The sequence below is a fragment of the Eschscholzia californica genome, unplaced genomic scaffold, assembly GCF_041429995.1.
Source record: "Eschscholzia californica isolate CP2 unplaced genomic scaffold, dmEscCali1.0.p SCAF_4, whole genome shotgun sequence".
NCBI classification, from domain to species: Eukaryota; Viridiplantae; Streptophyta; class Magnoliopsida; order Ranunculales; family Papaveraceae; genus Eschscholzia; species Eschscholzia californica.
Genome location: NW_028238461.1, coordinates 51429349 through 51449355, shown reverse-complemented (window position 1 = coordinate 51449355; position 20007 = coordinate 51429349). Strand labels below are relative to the sequence as shown.

Here is a 20007-nt window from a genome sequence, read left to right as displayed (position 1 = left end):
TTTTTTGTCATTTTGTGTAACTAAATTCTTTTATTTTTCTTTAAACTTTAAATCGATATAACTTTTGTTTGAGATGTCGGATTTCTATAAAAATTATATATTTAGAAATGATTTTTCATTAGCTTTCTAACAAGATCCACTTTCAATACTTTTTTTTCAAAAAAAAAACTCCGAAAAAAAACGGCGTTTTTTTCCTTTACGGTTTTATGCAAACGTGTTTGCAAAAATCTGTTATGCAAACGTGTTTGCAAAAATCTGTTATGCAAACGTGTTTGCAAAAATCTGTTATACAAACGTGTTTGCAAAAATCTGTTATGCAAACTTGTTTGCAACAATCTGTTATGCAAACGTGTTTGCAACAATCTGTTATGCAAACGTGTTTGCAAACAATCTGTTCTGCAAACGTGTTTGCAAACATTGCATATGTGATTTCGGGTTGGAGATCTTACAAAATTTCGTGAAGAAAATTCAAACTCCAATTTATAATCAACAATTTATTACATTCGGTCTATTGGGTCCATCATCAATACACAATTGTAGTCCTTGTCCACATCATCTTTAAGTAACAGTCAGACATAAAAGATGTCTTTTACGGTAAAATTGACACCTTCTGGTAAATGGGAAGCAATGAGGAGAATCTCGGAGCAATGATTATGCTTTTTTTATCAACCACAATTATTACTAAATGCTTTAATAACTTCTTTGTGACATCTCCAAATAGAAAGCTCTAAATAAACACATCAAATATCGAATTAGGGGATGTCGCTGCTTCATTTAATATTGTGAAGATAATGATATTATCTCTCGAAAAACGATGAAACTACAAGGACCTCGAACATAGATGTCGAAGCCCCAACCTTGGAATCAAATCTCTTATGGAGACAATGTTGGCATCTTACGTGCACAACGAACGGAACAAGAAAGCTATCGACTTATTTACCGACCTGCATAAGAAAGGGTCTCTATGATTAGACGTCTTCACGGTTTCAAGTATCTTACCAGCTTAACTTGAATTAGCTTCTTTAAGAGAGGGGAAGCAAATTCATTCTTTCATAACTACATTTGGTTATAACTTAAATACTTTCATATCAAATTCAATAATTGACATGTATGCTAAGTGTGGGGATCACCAAACAACTCGAAAGGTTTTCGGAACAACACAATAAAAACTAGATATACTACTACGAAATGTTTTCGGAACCTTAAAAATAAGTAATCGAGATAGGAAACAAATGAAAATATACAGAGATACCAAACCTTAAGAATATCAGCAATTGTAAAATATACATTCTCAGCAGAGCTATTATATAAGTTAGAATCTTGGAGTAATTGCGATCACAGTAATACACATAATCCGACAAATACTTAAATCTCAACTTCTAAGAAACTTTTAGTGAAAATGAGCTAGCTCGAAATGTGCAATGTAAAAATATACAGGGATACCAAACCTTAAGAATATCAGCAACACTTGTTTAACAGAATTTTCATATTATTCAGGTACACATTAGTGAGCAGAGAAATCAATGATTTATATATACTTGGAGGAGCTAATACATTCAGATCTTGTTACATTTAGAGGTTGCAATTTGTTCTAATGCCTAAACACAACCCACAGTAGACCTCTAACTAAGTAGACCTCCACATCATGGTAGAAGCTGCAATTACATCCTTCTAAACAAAGTTTTGAAAGACAATCGACGATTATTGAACACTGCCTTTGCCAATTGCAACACACGGAAAGGCTAACAAGTAAAAATTTCCCCTCTGAAAGACAATAAACAATAAACACAAGGGAAGAAACTTGAGTTCGTGCATTCCCAAAGTAACAACATTGGCTTCAAGTCTCTCCACAACTCTGTACATTTTACTAACCTCAGGAATAAGCATCTCAAATTCATTCCTACAAGACTGCAACAATCAGAAATCTAATTTAACTAGTTGTACCTAGAAGTAATACATGTGTTAGAACAAACCATTATCTGTTAATGGTAGGACAAACCATTATCTATAAAAAATATGCGCAAAGAAAAAAGTAACCAGGGAACCTGGTGACAAGCTAAGCAACAAATCCGCTTCATATTGAGTCGAAGGCCGCCTTCCTGATTTGCAACACTCGCGACATCATCTAAACAGATGGAAATATGGAGAATTTCTGCAATATACTCATTGAAGCTTCAAAATATGCTTCAGTATTCAGAGGCATTTTCACGAACAGGTGGTGTGCATAATTTTGCTTGATGTCCAAATGCATCACATTGAGTACACTTTGGAAGCTCCCATAAATATTGACGAAGAAGATGATGGCGACCAAAATCCCACGAAGATGATGGTGATCACAAAATCAGACGAAGAAGGAAAAAGAAGCATTGAAGAAGAAGAAGCATGGAGAAGAATCATGATTTATAACTTCTATCAATGACTTCGAAGATGTTGATTTAATCTATATTAGGTTTAGAATGTTTTTGTTGATTGAAATTGAAGAAGAACATAGAAGAAGAAGGATCACGGTGAAGAAAATGGCAAAAACCCTAAAAGCTTTTGAGTTTTTTGAGAGAGAGAGGTATGTCCTAAGGGTAATTTAGGAAGAAAAATAAAATAAAATGACCTGATTATTAATTACTCATATTATTTTCAACTATTTGCATCTTTACCAATAATATTTTGACAACTATTAGTTAATAGTAAAAGATTAAGGTTTTTATAGTTATTAAGATAAATTTTTGCACCTAAATAGTCATTTTCCCTTTTTTTATTTTAGGGGTGGATATTTTTTCTTTATTTTCTTTGAACTTTGTGACAATTAAAGCTAAGTTTTTGCGACTTAAATTGTTTACATAATTTTTATGTAACTGTATCACGACTCGTTTTTTGTTTTTAATTTACAAAATAGAAACAAGAAATGAGACGTAGATTTAGTTAGATAACAATAATCTAAATAATTTAGTTTCAAAATTTTGATTTATTTGTCTAAATTTAGTTTGGGACTAGTGACAATTGTATAAGTAATTCAACATTTGAAATTTTTTGATGAAAGTTTTAAGTTTTTTTTTTTTTTTTGTTGAAATATGAAAGTTTTAAGTTGTTCACTGAATATGAGTTGGGAACCTCTTTAGCTTGAAAATAAACAAAACACTCCATCTTGGAAATGATGTTCTAGTAATGTTTAAATTTTGCATTCTATATCTTTTTTTAATTGAGGTTCTCTATAATGTCGTTACATTTGGCATTGATACATCAAAGATGTGATAAGCTTGATAATCGTCCACTCCACTCACTCAAAGTCTAACAGAACAGGGCATATAACCCAATTAAACAATGGCTTAAACCCAACTACATTATTTATACCCTATTAATCTCAATTCAAATAGATCAAAGATTTCACCTTCTCTGGGATTTGAACTTGGGACCTCCTGGGCTTTTTAGAGTTTATGTAACACTTTGGAACCACTTGGACTACCAACTGTTGACTTCTATTTTCATTATTAGTTTCGATTTGTTTATTTTTTTTTCTCTTTCAGTCTCTTTTTTTCAATCCTTTTGATGTTCTTTTTGTGTGTTTGGACTTGTAAATTTTTAACTACTCAATGACATTATGTTAAAGTTTTTTTTTTCTTTTTTTCCTGAGAGAAGCATTCCATTGAAACTAGAAGTTACATAGTTTAGATTGACAACAAGATTACAACATAAAATGGACTAATTTGTGGCAAGGTTCACAATAAAAGGGGTAAATAACAAGACACTTCTGTCAAAAGGTTAGAATCCCCTTAATTAAATTGTGGGCGGTTTGATTGGAAATTTTGGGGCAATGCCTGCTTATTTGATGTCCTTTTACTAAGGTATTGATTTTGTTAAGCATTTCACTAAAATATTCATAAAATATTATCCTTGATCATTTTATCTATATTTTTAATACTCCCTCCGTCTCAAATTAAGAGTCTCATTTTGAAAATACAACTTTTTTTCACAAGTTTTGCTTTTCCGTTTTTACACATATTAATTAAGCGTATCTTTTTTGAAATTCAAGGAATTATGGTATGGTATTATTTCTCTCACTTCACTTACCATAATAACTATTGAAAATAAAATGAAGCACTAAACTAGAAACACAATAAAATGTCATAATCTTAAAATTTGAAATTGGTTAATTTTCAGTATTTTGAAATGGTGGGGGTTTTGGGGAATAAAGAAAAATCTGAGGGGAATAAAGACTTTGTCAAGCAAAAATGACTTATAATACATAATTACTCTTTTTCATTGATAGAACTTTGCCCTCAAATCTTCACTTTCTCCGTCATAAAGAAAAGTCTCTCCTCTATCTCACTGTCTATTTCTCTTTTTCACTGTTTATCTCTTTCTCCAAAAATTAACATTTTTTCTCAACTTTGAAGAATCAAACTCACCCTACCTAATTTTGCAACTCACCTTCTTAAGTATGAAGAAGAGCAATAAAGCATGAACTTCACATCTTCTTATTTAGACATCTTCAGATAATGTACTGCTTCAGATAAAAATTTTGATGCTTTCAAATGATCTTCAGTACTTTGACATTGTTTATCTAACTTCATCTTGGTGATGAATCACGACCTAATCCAAAAACTAAGAAATTACAGGGAGATAAAGATTTAAGAACATCAAATGAAACCCTAATTTCATCAATTGAATCCCAGGATTTATTGTTGACAAAAATTATAGGGAGATAAAGAATTAAGAACAACAACGAAACCCTCTCTTTCCTCTATCTTCTCTCATTCTTCTCTTTCCGGTAAAAGATGCCCACATTAATGAATCACGGCCTAATCCAAAGACTAAGAAATTACAAGGAGATAAAGATTTAAGAACATCAAATCAAACCCTGATTTCATCAATTGTTTGTTGTGGGATTACCTTTGATGTTGCATAATGAAGGATTGAGAGGAGTTGAATTGATGTTGGGTTTGAATCGGTGGTGGTCAGTTTAGAAAGGAGGAAAGAAGATGGGTTTGAATAAAACCAGTAATAAGAAATTGAGCCGATTACAAAACTAGCGGTTCCGATTACTATGAATCGGAAATTTTGTGGGGAGATTTGGGTTTTCTTCATTTTATTTTTGGAGAGGAGAGAGAAGAGAAGAGATAGTGAGAGGAGAGAGAGAGCCGAACGACAGTGGCCGGAGATAGAGAGTTGGCCGGAGAAGAGAGAGAAGAGAGATAAGGTGCGTTTGGATTGAGTTTTTTTTGGTTTTTTAACCGTCTTCCCAAGAAACTTTTTAGCTTTTCCAAAGCGGTGACCAATTCTTAATCAGCTCTTGAAAGCAAGTGATAATGGAAAATTAGTAAGAAGTACAATTGGTCGTATAGCCGAATTATTTTTTGTGAGTAGAAAAACATTGCATCGAGTTTGGAAATGTTCTCAAGAATGTCTTGCTAGTATAGAATTGTTAATGTATCCAACAAATTTGTCGGTCAAGTTGGTCGTAAAAGTTCTCATCAAAAAAAAAAGTTGGTCGTAAAAGAATTCAAATTGATCATAGCAAAATTTTGAAAACTCCTCTTCATCGTTGAACAAATATTCGATCCATGACCAACGCTTTAAACGTTTCAAAAAACACACTTCATAGAAGAATTAAAGAAGGTATGCTTATACCACATTCAAATGCTTTGAAGTTATCTTTGAACAACGAAAGTAGAAAAGCAAGACTTTGATTTTGTTTATCAATGTTTGATCAAAATAGTCTCAATGACAATCCTATTTTTCAGAACGTGTACAACTATGTACATATTGATGAAAAATGGTTTTATATGACCAAAGAATCGCAGAAGTATTATCTTCTCCTAGAAGAAGAAGACGCATATCGTACTTGTAAAAGCAAAAGATTCATCTCAAAAGTTATGTTCCTTGCAGTTGTTGCTAGACCAAGATTTGATTATGCAAGTAATGAATTTTCTGAAAAAATTGGAATTTTTCCTTTCACAAGTAAAGTGGCAGCTAAGATAAACAGTAAGAATCGAATTGCGTGTACTTTAGAAACAAAAGCAATGGTGTCCGTAAATAAAGACACAATTCGATCTTACTTGATCGAAAATGTATGCCACTAATCAAAGAAAGTGGTCACTTGATGCAGTGACGGATACAATTTTTATCCAACGAAACAACGTTAAACCGAAAAATTCTATAAACTTGATATTTGGATTAATTGTGGGACAAAGATAGAGGATAAAATTGTGGCTCTAAAAACTCCTCCAAGAGCTCCACAACCGAAAAATAAAGCAAAAGAAATAAATGTGTTGCTTCCATATCCATTAGCAACAAGGGTCTCGGTCATACTTTGAAACCATGTTCACCTAAATACAGAAAGAAAAACCTTTAATTTTTTTCTTCATCCAACATTTTAACATTCTCTTTCATTAAAATAAAAAAACCATTTTAACTCTCTCTCTCTGAGGGTTTAATGTTGGTAGAGGGAATAATCTTGATGTCAACAACCCTTGGTTGGAGTGGTAAGAGGTATAGTCTTCCATCCTAGAGGTCAAGGGTTCGAGACACGCTGAACAATTCAAAAAAAAAATCTTGGTACATTTGAAAAATTTGTATAGTACTCTTACAGACAAAAAATCCTTTAGCATAAAAACAAATTTGAGACATAGACCTCAACTATGACAGAAGTTTCAAATTCTCTCTTAGTAAATGTTTTTTTTTGAAGAAATCGATTAGAAGGCTTTGATACATCATCAAGACGTAATAAGCACGATACTGCCTAAGTTAACCAAGAATTAAAGAGGCTTAAAGCCTGACAATATAGAGGCTAGAGTCCGGTCTGAAAATTGAAAAAGGGACCTCCAGAGTTTTGAAGTTTATGCCAACATAATCAACTACTTGGGCACCAAGTGTTGACCTTTCATAGTAAAGGTAAGGTTAGAAAATATCAACAAAATCAAATCATTTGTTTACTCTTGACATAACAATCTAATCATACAAACAAGGTTCAGCTTCTACAAACAAGAAGTATAAGAATCAAGAATTTTGATTCAACTCAATTACTAAAAGTAAATTACATTTAAATTGCTCAAAATTGCAATGAAGAAAAAACCTATCTCACCTTTCATAAACAAGCAAAAATTTACACCGACGATCATGAAATAAAGACTAACATCTGCAGAAGGTTAAAAAAGAAGAAAAAAATGAACGAAACAAAATTTTGAATTTTCTGTGGAGGCAATTGTTCTTTTAATTCAACTCTCGCCATGAATGCTTTGATCGTGACCATGGGACTATCCTAGACGGTCTCTTATTCCCGTCCTTGTTCCGAGAAAATCTCCATGACCTATGTAACTTCAACTTTATATCAGGCACTTTTCGTGCAATTGCTTGCCAAATCATTTGAACAGCATCGTTTTCCTTCGATGGGTATTGAAATTCAAAAAACCCTTCGATTTCTTTTAGCTTATTCCACATTCCAGTCCACTCCTCTTTGGTGATTTTCCTAATCAAATTTATGAGGAACTTTTCTTTAATTGCATCTGAAGTACGAACAAATATGCAAAACTTGGAGTAGTCAAGAACGTCTTCATAGGGGAGTTCTATTTCGTCGCTGATAATGACAGGTACACAATGGCTAGCAATGGCATCAAATAGACGGTTCGAAGATGGAGTATCACCTGCGATGTTGAGGCAGAACTTCGAAGCGTGCATGCCCCTTGTAGCTTTGTGAATTCCATCCTTTTGCACACTACCGAAAGAGAAATGAACGTCTTTTTCCTCTTTTAGAAGATAAAATAGCTCTTGTCTAACAAACCCACCCTGAGGAAGAGAGCGAAGATAAGTTTAAACAGAAAATATTTACTCCGAAAAAGATGAATTTACTAAATTACGATGAATTCAACGATATATGAATATATCTTTTAATGAATGTATCTGTTAATGAATGATTGCCTATAATGATAGTCATAAAACTCACTAAGTCCAATTATAAGAACCAAGAGAAACTTAAAGCAACAGGGAACAAAGTGGAAAGAACATTAAAAATCGTAGAAGGTTGATCAAGTTCGATGAAAGAGCCAAGAGAAGATTTAAACTTGAGATAGATAAAAATGATTCTAGCCGCTACAAATACTACAAAGACATCTATCCGTTACAGAAGGTTCGGTTTTCAACAGATATAAAACACACACACAGACGCGCGCGCGCGCGCACACATATATGTTGCTTTTTGTAATCCATGGGACAAACTTCCGCGATCAAATATAAACATTCACAAGAATAATCGACCAAAATTATAAGTGAAGAAGCCATGGTTAACAATTTAACAAACATCGTGGAATTGATTAAACAATAAGGAAACAAAACATAAGCAAGAAAAGCAGTTCAACAATTTAAATGTAAGTTAATAAGAGTATAGGAAATCTTACATCTTTCCTGTAAATAGCTCCTTGAAAATACAGCAAAGTCGGGCGATCATCAAATCCAGACGAATCATTGACAAAAGTTTTAATCACATGCTTATAAGGAGCAATCACATCTTTCTCAACATTAGCTATATTCGGAGGATACCGTCCAAAATCCGAAAGTATAAACATGGATGGCCATAGTTTCATTCTTGCATCTAACATACTATTAGGATGATGAGCCATAACTATATGATCTCGTCCTCCCGACCTTTTCCATTCCTCTTGTTGACTCAAAAACCTCACTAACTTCTCTTGTAACTCATAATTTATACTCTTCTTATGGGGTGGTTTCACCTTCGAATTTCGATTATAACTCAATGAGGAAAAAAACGGCACGAAAATCACATCAGACTCACTAGAATTGAATACTCTTATAGCACTAGCATACCCATTTCGATTCGGAAGTGTTGACGAAAGAAGATCTAATGTAAGCCAATATTCTATACTATGTTGCAAGTTTAATCCACCAGGATAATAAGGAATCTTAGTTTTAATATCAGGCCAAACACTATTTCCTTCAGGTTTCCAATCTAAAAGACCAAAATGAAATTCAGGATTCAAATCATACATAAATACTTTCAAGGGTACCTTATTTGATTGACAAATCACATCCTTTTTCACTGGTTCTTCCACATTCTGATCTGAAGAATCAATGGGTATTGAATCTGATGAAATGGGTATTGGGGAATCAACAACATTTTCATTTTCATTTTCATTTAGGGTTTGGGTATTCTGAGAATCAATTGTTGAAAAAAGTCTTGAATTTGGTAAGAAACTATAATCAATTAATTGAGTATGGCCAGTGGAACGAAGAACAAAGAACCAAGAAAAAATGAAAATCAAAGTTGTAATTGTGAAGAGAAATAACAGAGATTTTCTAGATATAAGTATAGATGAATGGGTATTCTTTTCACCCATATTGATTTACTAATAATCCAAACTGAAATTTCTTATTATCTATCCTGAAACAAGAATGAAGATTGAATACAAAAACATCTAGGAAAGAATCAAAGTTTTATTGGGTAGGAATTAATTCACAACTTTATTTCATTTAATTCAAATACTGTACAAAAAAAGAACCCATGAGGAAAAATTTACATCAGGGTAGCGGATTTCTGAGAAAATTACTGATACCCATAATCTGAAATCCCTTCTAAATCTCAATTTCAATCAGAGAAGATTCAAACTATGAATCTTGAATATTTCCAAGGAAGAACAGTTTCATTTTTTGGTACTATAATTTTTAATAAAGTAACCGAAGAAGAAACTCTCAAATGAAAAGTAAACAAAATTTCAATGACCCACCAAAGTAATTACAAAAGATAATCTGTAAGAACTGAGAGAAAAGGTAAAAAGATAGAAAAAACTGGTGAAATTTGACTGAATAAAAAGATGGGTAGATCAGAAAAGGAGGAGAAGAAGAAACATTGTCACTTGAGGGACAAAGGGATTCTCTTTCTCTCTCTCTAGGTTTTGGTTGATGGATTCAACAAGCAAGATTTTCGGGTATTTGTTGAAACCGGCACGTTTCTCTCTCTCTCCTGTTTATATGCCTTTTCCGGGTTGAAAGTTAAGTATGAGAATCACTCAATCTTGACCGTCCAATTTGTTTCAAAAATATGCAGGGAGCAAGTTTATTGATCGAGGTCCACGTGCGTTTCACGTGATTGATTGAGAAAACTAACAAAAATGAAAACACAAACTTAAAAGATGCGATTTGAAATTTTTGTCTTGTGTTTTAAGGTTTGGGTTATTAAATTTATAAGATGTCAGGCTAATTTAATTTACTGTATAAATAGTTTCGAAGTGAGAATAATCTATACCGTAAAAAATACAATTGGGAGAAAAAAATTTATTGTACGACTATTTTAAACAACTGAAATTTACAGTATGTTACTGAATCAAATTTTTTGATTTTTTTACATATTATATGTTTATAATTCAGATAAAAACTTGAGCCCTATCGTTGTCGGACAAAATTGTGATTTAACAATCTAAGGTGTTAATGCTTTTTTCAATTCAATGATCTAGATCATAAGATTAGTGTTTAAATCTACTTAATTAGTTACCTACTCCACTGCCATAATTTTGTTTTTTCTCCTCCTAAGCGTGGCCACAAATGTATATAACAGGGGAAGGCTTGTTTGTTTCAGCATCTTAGGACTAAACTAATACTATATGTGTTTAAGTGTATTTGGTGTCCTTTTCCTTTCGTTTATTTTCTTTCCCTATGCTTTTAAATAGAATCTTGAATATCCAACCAAACAAGCTAAGACTTTGATGCTATTTTTTCACAAAGATTTCCTATTGATAGAGTCCATAAGTTTCTTTACATGATATTCACAAAACTAGTGGAGGTGTCGATCCAAGTCATCTAGAAACTAGAACACTAATTATATTAATTAATTAAGATGGTCCCCAAATTGCTAGGAATCCCCATTTATTATAATTTAATTAAGATGATCTTCTTGGCTCAAATGCAAGGAATCCCCATTAATTATGTTCGGGGGCGGCCCTGACTTTTCGGTGGCCCGAAGCGAGGTCTGAAAATGTGGCCCTTTCGATCAAATTGTAAAACGTATAAATGTATTTACATGAAAATCGTAACTACCCTAAAATATTTTCATCATATTTATATAACAAAATAATTTTTTGATAATTACAATCACTGAAATTTTGTTCTTCTTAAATTTTTCGCTTCAAAGTCACTAATAATCGTCGAATAATCAAGACTGTCAGCCATATCTTTCTCAACAGATAATATAGCTAATCCGTTTAAGCTTTCTTGTGACATAGTAGATCGAATATAAGACTTAATCAACTTCAACTTAGAAAAACTTCTTTCTGGAAAGGCAACAATAACTGGTATCGTTAACATAATTCTATAAGAAACCCATGTGTTCGGTTAACAACCTTTCATATATTTCAAAAAATCTAGCACTTCAGTTGGTCTTTTGATCTCATTTGGTAAAAGACGCTTCAACACTTTCAGTTCAGAAAATAAATCTATTCCGTCTATGTCATATGACTCATTATGCTTGAAAAAGGTTTCAAGACGAACACATGAATCTCTCAAATCACCATCTGTTAAGAATAAATAACAGAACACTAGAGAACTCTGCTGAAAACTCACATGGTTTATTATTGAGCAATTAGCTTATTTATAGCCATATAATCTTAGGCTAGAATAAAGGAATAACAACTAGGAGAAAATAAAGGAAGACTAACCCACTACCCTAAAGACTAGAACTAACTATGACTTATTCAAAACAGAAAAATAAGACTTCTCTTTCAATCCCTCCCTTAAACTAGTTTCTAGCTCCAACTAGTTTAATGGAACTTGACAGACTCCCATTTGACTTCGAAACTTCTGAAATTCATCCACTGTAAGTGGTTTGGTCATCACATCTGCCAGTTGATCGTGTGTTCCACAATATACCAACTCCACTACTCCTTCTCGCGTGAGGTCTCGAAGGAAGTGAAACCGAACATCAATGTGCTTGCTTCGTCCATGTAGTACAGGATTTTTTGATAGTTTAATAGTTGAACTATTATCACAGAAAATAGTAGTACACTTAGCTTCCTGGAGACTTAGTTTTTCAAGTATCCTTTTCATCCAAATTGCTTGACTAGCACAGAAGGCTGCTGCTACGAACTCCGCTTCAGTGGTTGAGAGTGTCACTATAGGTTGTTTTCTTGAGGACCAGGCAACAGCTCCCGATCCCAACTTGAAGACATAACCTGATGTGCTTTTCCTATCGTCGATATCTCCTGCGTAGTTGCTGTCTGCATACCCAACTAGTCCTTCACACCCTCCCTTCTTGTACAACACTCCAAGTTCAATGGTTCCTTTCAAGTATCTCAAAATCCTTTTGGCTGCCATAAAGTGCAATTCAGTTGGCTTAGCCATGAACCTGCTGATCGAACTTACAGCATACATTAAATCCGGTCTTGTATTTGTTAGGTACATGAGACAACCCACCATCTGTTTGAATAAGGATTCATCAACTTGAGTCCCATTTTCATCTTTATGAAGCTTACAACCTGGAACAATTGGGTTACTAACTGAGTTGCTATTTTCCATCCCAAACCTCTTCAACAATTCGAGAGCATACTTTCTTTGGCAAAGATAGATTCCATCCAACCGTTGCAATACTTCTATACCAAGAAAGAAACTCATTTTCCCCAAATCAGTCATGTCAAACTCTCTCAACATTGAGTTCTTGAATTCAGCAAACATAAATTCATCATTGCCAGTAAATATTAAGTCATCAACATATAAACTAACAATAAGAATCTTACCTTCCTTGTTTGTCTTTATGAACAACGTATGCTCACTATAACATTTTTCAAACCCTTCCGTTATAAAATGAGCTTTTATACGACTAAACCAAGCCCGTGGAGCTTGTTTCAGTCCGTAGAGAGCCTTTTTCAATCTATAAACTTTATTAGGATTGTTCTTTTCCTCGTAACCCTTAGGCTGTTCGACATACACTTCTTCACTGATTTCTCCATGTAGAAAGGCAGACTTGACGTCGAGTTGAAAAAGAGTCCAACCTTTATGGGCTGCTAAAGCCACAATCATTCTCACCGTATCCATTCTTGTAACTGGTGCAAACACTTCTGTGTAGTCAATCCCTTGTTGTTGCACATACCCCTTTGCCACCAAACGAGCTTTGAATTTGTCCACTTCTCCATTTTCTTTCAACTTAGTCTTATAGACCCACTTCACTCCAATTTTCTTTGCACCTTTAGGTAGGTCAGTGAGTTCCCATGTGTGGTTTTTCTCTATAGATTTTATCTCCATGTCCATAGCCATTCTCCATTTTTCATGCTTTACTGCCTCTTCATAGTGTGTTGGGTCAGCTGAAGCAAATAAGACCAAATTTGCATTTTCTTCTTCTGAAAACTCTTCTCCACTTACATAATCGTTCATCCACACAGGAGGGTTTCTATTCCTTCTTCCGGAATTAGAAGGTTCGTCGGCATCTTCGATGGCTGGTTCTCCAATATCTCCTTCTTCTCTTCTTTCTACTTCTTCATCTTCGCTGGTTGGAACTCTGTTATTTTCTTCATCTTCCCATTCCAGATCAGCTATTATATGTTCTTCATAACTTTTATCCCAGTCCCACGATTTATCCTCCTCAAACACTACATCTCTACTAATTATAACTTTCTTCGCAACTGGATCATATAGTCTATATGCTTTAGACTCTTCACTCACTCCTAGTAAAACACATGTGAAACTTTTTGCATCCAACTTAGTTCTTTTCACATCTGGAATATGCACATGAGCAACACATCCAAAGACTCTAAAGTGCTCAACTGATGGTTTGATGCCACTCCAAGCTTCTTCGGGTGTTTGGTTCTTTACAACAAGTGTGGGACTTCGATTTAGAACATATACTGTCCAATTTACTGCTTCTGGCCAGAAAGTCTTGGGGATTCTCTTTTCAGAAAACATGCATCGAACCATATTCATCACAGTCCGATTTTTCCTTTCTGCTACTCCGTTCTGTTGTGGGGTGTATGCTGCAGTTAATTGTCTCTTAATGCCGTGTTCTGAGCAAAACTCATGAAATTCAACTGATGTGAACTCCCCACCTCGATCTGTTCTCAAACACTTAATATATTTTCCTGCTTCTTTCTCAACAGAATTCTTAAAACATTTAAATGTACTTAACGAATCAGATTTTTCTACCAAGAAATAAATCCAAGATTTCCTCGTAAAGTCATCAATAAAGCATAGAATGTACCTCTTCTTGCTATTGGAGATTGGGGAGATTGGTCCACAAAGATCGGCATGAATAAGCTGAAGCTTTTCTGTTGCCCTCCAACTGCTCATCTTAGGGATTGGATCTCTATGTTGCTTCCCAACCATACATTTAGTACACACGGTCGATGGAGCCTTGAATTGTGGTATGCCATGCACCATCTTCTTAAATTGAAGGGTTCTTAATCCTTTGTAGCTCAAATGCCCATAACGACAATGCCATAAGTATGCCAAATCTTGTGCGGATGTGTAAAGACACTCTGATTTTCTTGGCAAGGAATTTGCCAACAGCACAAACATTCGATTCGTTGTCATCTCAGTTTGTATAATAAGCCCTTTCTCTTGATGATAAATCTTCAACTGCCCATTTTGAATAAGAATCGCTAATCCTTTCTCTTGTAGTTGACCAATGCTAAGGAGATTGTTCTTCAAATCAGGAACCAAATAGACTTCACTGATAATATGTGTAAATCCACTTACTTTTAATCTCACATTGCCTTTCCCAAGCACATTCATCCTTGTATTGTTTCCCAGCTTTACCGTATGTCTGAATTTTTCATCGAGATCGCAGAATAAACTCTTGTCACCACACATGTGATTGCTACAACCAGAATCCAGGAACCAAACATCCTCCCTTCGAGCGTCGTTCATCTCCACATATGCCATGAGTAACATCTCTTCTTCCTCTCCTATCTCAGCGTAATTAGCTTCTTTATCCCACTTGGACATTCTGATTGGAAGTGTCCAAGCTTGTGGCACTTGTAACACTCTATGATTGCTCTATTGTAGGAATAACGACCTCTTCCTCTTCCTCTGCCTCTATATCCACCTCGACCACGTTCTCTTGCACCAAACTTGTCGTCAGAGGTTATCTTTAATGCTTGTTCATCTCTTGTATGTCGCTGGAATTTTTGCTCATGAACAATAAGAGAGCTCTGCAACTCATCGATGGAGAGATGATCAATGTCTTTGGACTCCTCGATTGAGCAAACAATATAGTTGAACTTTTCACTCAATGATCTGAGGATCTTCTCCACCACTGTGACATCTTGCATTGCTTCTCCATATGTTCTCATCTTATTGGCCACAGACAATACTCTTGAAAAATATTCGGAGACTCCTTCTCCAACCTTCATCTCTAAGGTTTCAAACTCTCTGCGGAGAGCTTGTAGATGCGATCTCTTGACCCTAGCACTTCCTTCAAACTTCTTTTTCATCGAATCCCAGATCTGTTTGGAAGTATCCTTCACAAGGATTGTTTCCAAGACAGTCCGGTCTATAGCTTGAAAGAGATAGTTTTTAACTTTCAGATCTTTCAACTTCCACTCCTCTAACTTCTTAACTTGTGCTTGTGTCTGCACCACTCCACTCTCTGGCTCGACATACCCATCTTGTACCAGTTCCCAGTATTCTTTAGATCGAAGGAAGTTCTCCATTAACATACTCCAATGGTCATAATGACCATCAAAGCGAGGAATAGCCGGCTGCACAAAATTTCCTTCAGTTGTCATCTTCCTTGCTGCAAAGACTTCAAACTTGGCTCGGATACCAGAATGTTAAGAATAAATAACAGAACACTAGAGAACTCTGCTGAAAACTCACATGGTTTATTATTGAGCAATTAGCTTATTTATAGCCATATAATCTTAGGCTAGAATAAAGGAATAACAACTAGGAGAAAATAAAGGAAGACTAACCCACTACCCTAAAGACTAGAACTAACTATGACTTATTCAAAACAGAAAAATAAGACTTCTCTTTCACCATCATCTTGTGAGTTTAACTTTTTTTAACTCAAATAGAAAACGAAATATTTCTTTGTATTTCTAGTTTGCTCGAATCTACTCTTAAACGAAGAAAGAGTCTGATCTGATATGTATATGTAATAATTAACTCTAAATGCTTCTTCAGGTGACATTGATGGATCTTCACACACATTCTCGTCAAACTGTTTTTTTCTTCGAATAATACGTTTTTCTCGAAATGTTGTTTCAGATCCCATTTTAATGGCAATCTCTTTAGCTTCAACCATGCCTTCTTCAAATCTCACTTCTCATAATCTTCAAGATAACGAATGAGTTCATTCAATTTCCACCTTTCTTTAATGCAACATCAATATCTATATCTTCAGTTTGAAGTGTTTTGCTAACAGAGTTTACCACAAATAGTATATTATGCCAAATAAACATGCTCAAAAGGAATTCAAAATTTTCAAAGTCTTGTTTTAATATATTTTTGGCATCATAAATTGTTTTTGAATCATCACTTGTCTCCACCAATTCTTCTAAAGCTTCTCGTAATTGTGGAGCTTGAAACCTAATGTCTTGATGACCCTTTTTTACTTAACATTTTTTAAATGGGTTAAGCTTCTCGTAATCATCACTTGTCTCCACCAGTTTTTGAATCAACGCTTTCTACTCTGCTTTCCCATAAATCAAACAAACTTTGAGCCCACCTCTTATTTAAAGATCAACAAATTTGGTGGCTCTTTTTACTTAACATTTTTTAAATGGGGCCCTTATAATATTTTTTAGAGAGTTGGACTTCTTATATATTTCTTACAAAAATTAATGTCTTGGTGGCCCCTAAAAACCGGTGGCCCGAAGCGACGCTTTGTTCGCTTTGGCCCAGGGCCACCCCTGATTATGTTTTTATGGTGTAGTTGGACGATAGAATTATGATTCCGTGGATTCATGAATCCAAGTAATATTTTTAGGTTGTTTGACAACTCATAAGAATCTTATAATTTATTATTATTTGAGTATTTTTAAACACTTCTTTAGAAAAAGCGGTTGTCGAAAAAATCGGATTTTTGAGAAAAATCGGTTTTTGATGAAAAAAATGATTTTCGAGAAAAAAATGATTTTTGTGAAAAAAAATATTTTTAAAATAATTATTTTGTAGAAAGAAATATTTTTTTTTGTTGATTTTAAGTTTGAAATTTAGGTTTATTAATTTGAAATCCTAGCAAATCTTAGGGGGTAGGGTGGGATTTTGGTCCAATACAAATTTTGGAATTAGGAATCCTTAGGATTTTTGGTAGCCAAATAAACCAAAGATTCATGATTTCTACCAAATCTCACTTTTAATAGTAATCCTGCGACCAAACGCACCATTGATGTTTTTTTTACAGAGTTATCTTTTAATGTTGTATTAAGATTTAGGGGTTTTAATTGGTAGAAGTCCATGTTGATTGTATCCTAGATTGATCTGATATACGATGTTATTCAAATACTTGTCAGTTGATAATCTTATAATGGTTATTTTATTAAAAAAAATCGCAAAATAAATTTATTATTTATTATTTATTTTGCGAAAATGACATGCAATAATATTGTCTATGATTTAATAGGAGATAAATTTAAACTAACAAAGATTAGGTTAACTTAAAAATCTAAGGTGCAGGAGATGATTTCAAGGGGAGTTTTAAAGACAACCTTATTAATGTTTTATTTTTTGAGAAATCGACTACGATCTACATTAGTCGTTACAAGGCATTGATACATTATGAAGATGTGATAAACACGATAACCGCCTAATTTAAACCATTAATGGAAGATGCCTAAAGCCCAACAACATAAAAGAGACCTAAAACCCTTTATTTATTGTTTAAACTACATGGGATAAATCTTGATGACAAACTGCTTCCATCGGGACTCGATCACACGACCTCATGGGTTAAGAGGGGTTGTCCAACCACTGCAACAAACGGTGGTGGACACGCCCTATTAATGTAAAAAGGCGTCTCCCTGAAGGCAAATCTGAGAGTTTTTGTGAGGCGCCTTTAACTCTTACGAAGGGCCCTTTTAAAACTTCCTTTGAACATAACACAAATGGTGCCCTTAGATTCTGCTCTCCCCGATTTTTTTTTTTTTTTTGGAAGTCGACTACGATCAACGCATGTCGTTACATATGGCATTGATACATCAAAGATGTGATACGCTCAATAACTGGCCACTCAAACTGAAACAAGAACCGGGCCTATAGCCCAACATGACAATGGCCTAAAGCCCAACTACATTATTTACACCCTAATAATCTCAAATCAAATAACCAAAGATTCCACCTTCTCTGGGATTCGAACCTGAGACCTCCAGGGATTTCTGGAGTTTATGTCAACACCTTGGAACCACTTGGGCTACCAACTATTGACCTTTTTTTTTTTTTGAATGCTCTCTCCAACTTAAGTATGTCAAAAGCGTGGTGCCTTCTAGAGTTTATAGTGCTAATAAAGAGGAGAGTGAAGATGTTTTTTTTTTTGTTGAGGAGGAGAGTGAAGATGTTAGCAACAAGAAAAAAAACTAGAAAATTAAAAAACTATGTAAAGATAGAAGAGAAGGAGCCTGTTAACTTATGGGATAATTACAAGGAAGAAACCCACTGAACCCAAAGAAAAGAACTCACAAGAACCAATAACTTGCTTTCTCAAATTTTATTCTAAATTCCCATCCTTTTTGTTGTCCGTCTCTTTGTGCTTTCGTATTTTCGTTCTCCCATACTTCTCTTCTATTCCGTACAAAGAGCATATCAAGATTCTTTGTCGCAGAAGGTTTTAGTTTTTTACAAACTTATTGTGTCGTTTTGAAGAACTATACCTATATGTTTTTTTTTACAAATCCATTTCACCTCGTGCATCATGTCACACTATAAAAACTATAATTTTGAACTAGTCATACGACAAGGATGGGATTTCCACACTCCTATAACCGAATTGAGTTGAAATTTTTGTGAAAATTAAGAGAAAAGGTATTGGTTGAGCTCCATAGCCATTTAGTCAATTCTAATTATTGCCCCACTACAGATCAATTCATAAACACATTGTCTTCTCTACAACTTACCCAAACAAAAGACAAAAGATAATAAAAACAGGCAAAACGTGCCGGACCTACCCTTTTCGTTGGGCGGCTAGGCGCTATATATATATATATCTTCTCGATCACAAAATTAAATAGCTCGATTTGGTGCATTAAATTGGAATCTAGTTTGACTTGTAACTGTTTACTCGACCGACAATTTGAGGCATTGCTTTAAGAGGAGGTCGAGAATCAAACCTAGATAGGCCCTTTTCTTTAATCGATTACATTCTAGATACTTTTGCCCTTAAGGTTCACTATATGGAACTGTAAAATCCGTTATCTTGTCTAAACTCCTCTCAGCGTTGTGAGTCTTCAAATAATGGTATCATCTAATTCTTTCTATGAATAACAATATTAATCTATGATGGTTGAAATATATATATATATATTTTTTTGCCAATCTTACAATTATATAAACTTAGTACGCACGTCACCATTTGGAGAGACGAAACTTGACTAATTGTCGAGCAATTGGAATCAATTTTTTGAATACACAATTAAGAAATGAAATTTACATTTTTATTGAAACCTTTACCTAAATGCAAACAGCACAAATCTACTAAACACAAAATATGCCATAGCTGCCATAAATAATAAGAAGTACTGAGGAAAAAACCAGTAGTTGTTGTAAAGCAATCCCACATTGGTGGAAGACAGGAGTGTGGTGCTCCTCTTAAGAGGTTAAGCACCCTTCCTTAGTGAGGCCTTTTAAAACCGTGAGGCCCAAGTGTGCCAAAGCGGACAGTATCACTAGCAGCCCGGAAGGCTGGTCCGCACCATCCTATAACACGTTATCAGCACGATTCGCTCTACTATGATGTGGTATTGGGAGGGTGTGTTGTAAAGCAATCTCACATTGGTGGGAGACAGGAGTGTGGTGCTCCTCTTAAGAAGTTAAACACCCTTCCGTAGTGAGGCCTTTTAAAACCGTGAAGCCCAAGTGTGCCAAAGCGGA

The 20007-nt window shown here is 34.5% G+C and overlaps 2 protein-coding genes across 2 annotated transcripts; both read right to left on the bottom strand.

Moving 5' to 3' along the window:
• Positions 1-6982: 6982 nt before the first annotated feature.
• LOC147545846 (putative arabinosyltransferase ARAD1) lies at positions 6983-10427 on the bottom strand. The gene is made up of 2 exons (XM_086636956.1): positions 8385-10427; positions 6983-7776 (listed from the first exon to the last, which is right to left on the bottom strand). Exons 1-2 carry the CDS (start codon positions 9339-9341, stop codon positions 7204-7206), a joined length of 1530 nt encoding a protein of 509 aa, XP_086493082.1. The 5' UTR covers positions 9342-10427; the 3' UTR covers positions 6983-7203.
• Positions 10428-14885: 4458 nt separating this feature from the next.
• LOC147545845 (uncharacterized) lies at positions 14886-15707 on the bottom strand. The gene has a single exon (XM_086635871.1). The coding sequence runs from the start codon at positions 15705-15707 to the stop codon at positions 14886-14888; it is 822 nt and encodes a 273-aa protein (XP_086491997.1).
• Between the last annotated feature and the right edge of the window lie 4300 nt (positions 15708-20007).

What these genes read in the sequence shown, in the direction of transcription:
- LOC147545846 (XM_086636956.1), bottom strand. Translation starts at nt 9,341, where the DNA reads ATGGGTGAAAAGAATACCCATTCATCTATACTTATATCTAGAAAATCT. An exon ending in GAGCTATTTACAGGAAAGAT is followed by an intron (nt 7,777 to 8,384) that starts GTAAGATTTCCT and finishes TCTCTTCCTCAG; the next exon opens with GGTGGGTTTGTTAGACAAGA.
- LOC147545845 (XM_086635871.1), bottom strand. Translation starts at nt 15,707, where the DNA reads ATGACAACTGAAGGAAATTTTGTGCAGCCGGCTATTCCTCGCTTTGAT.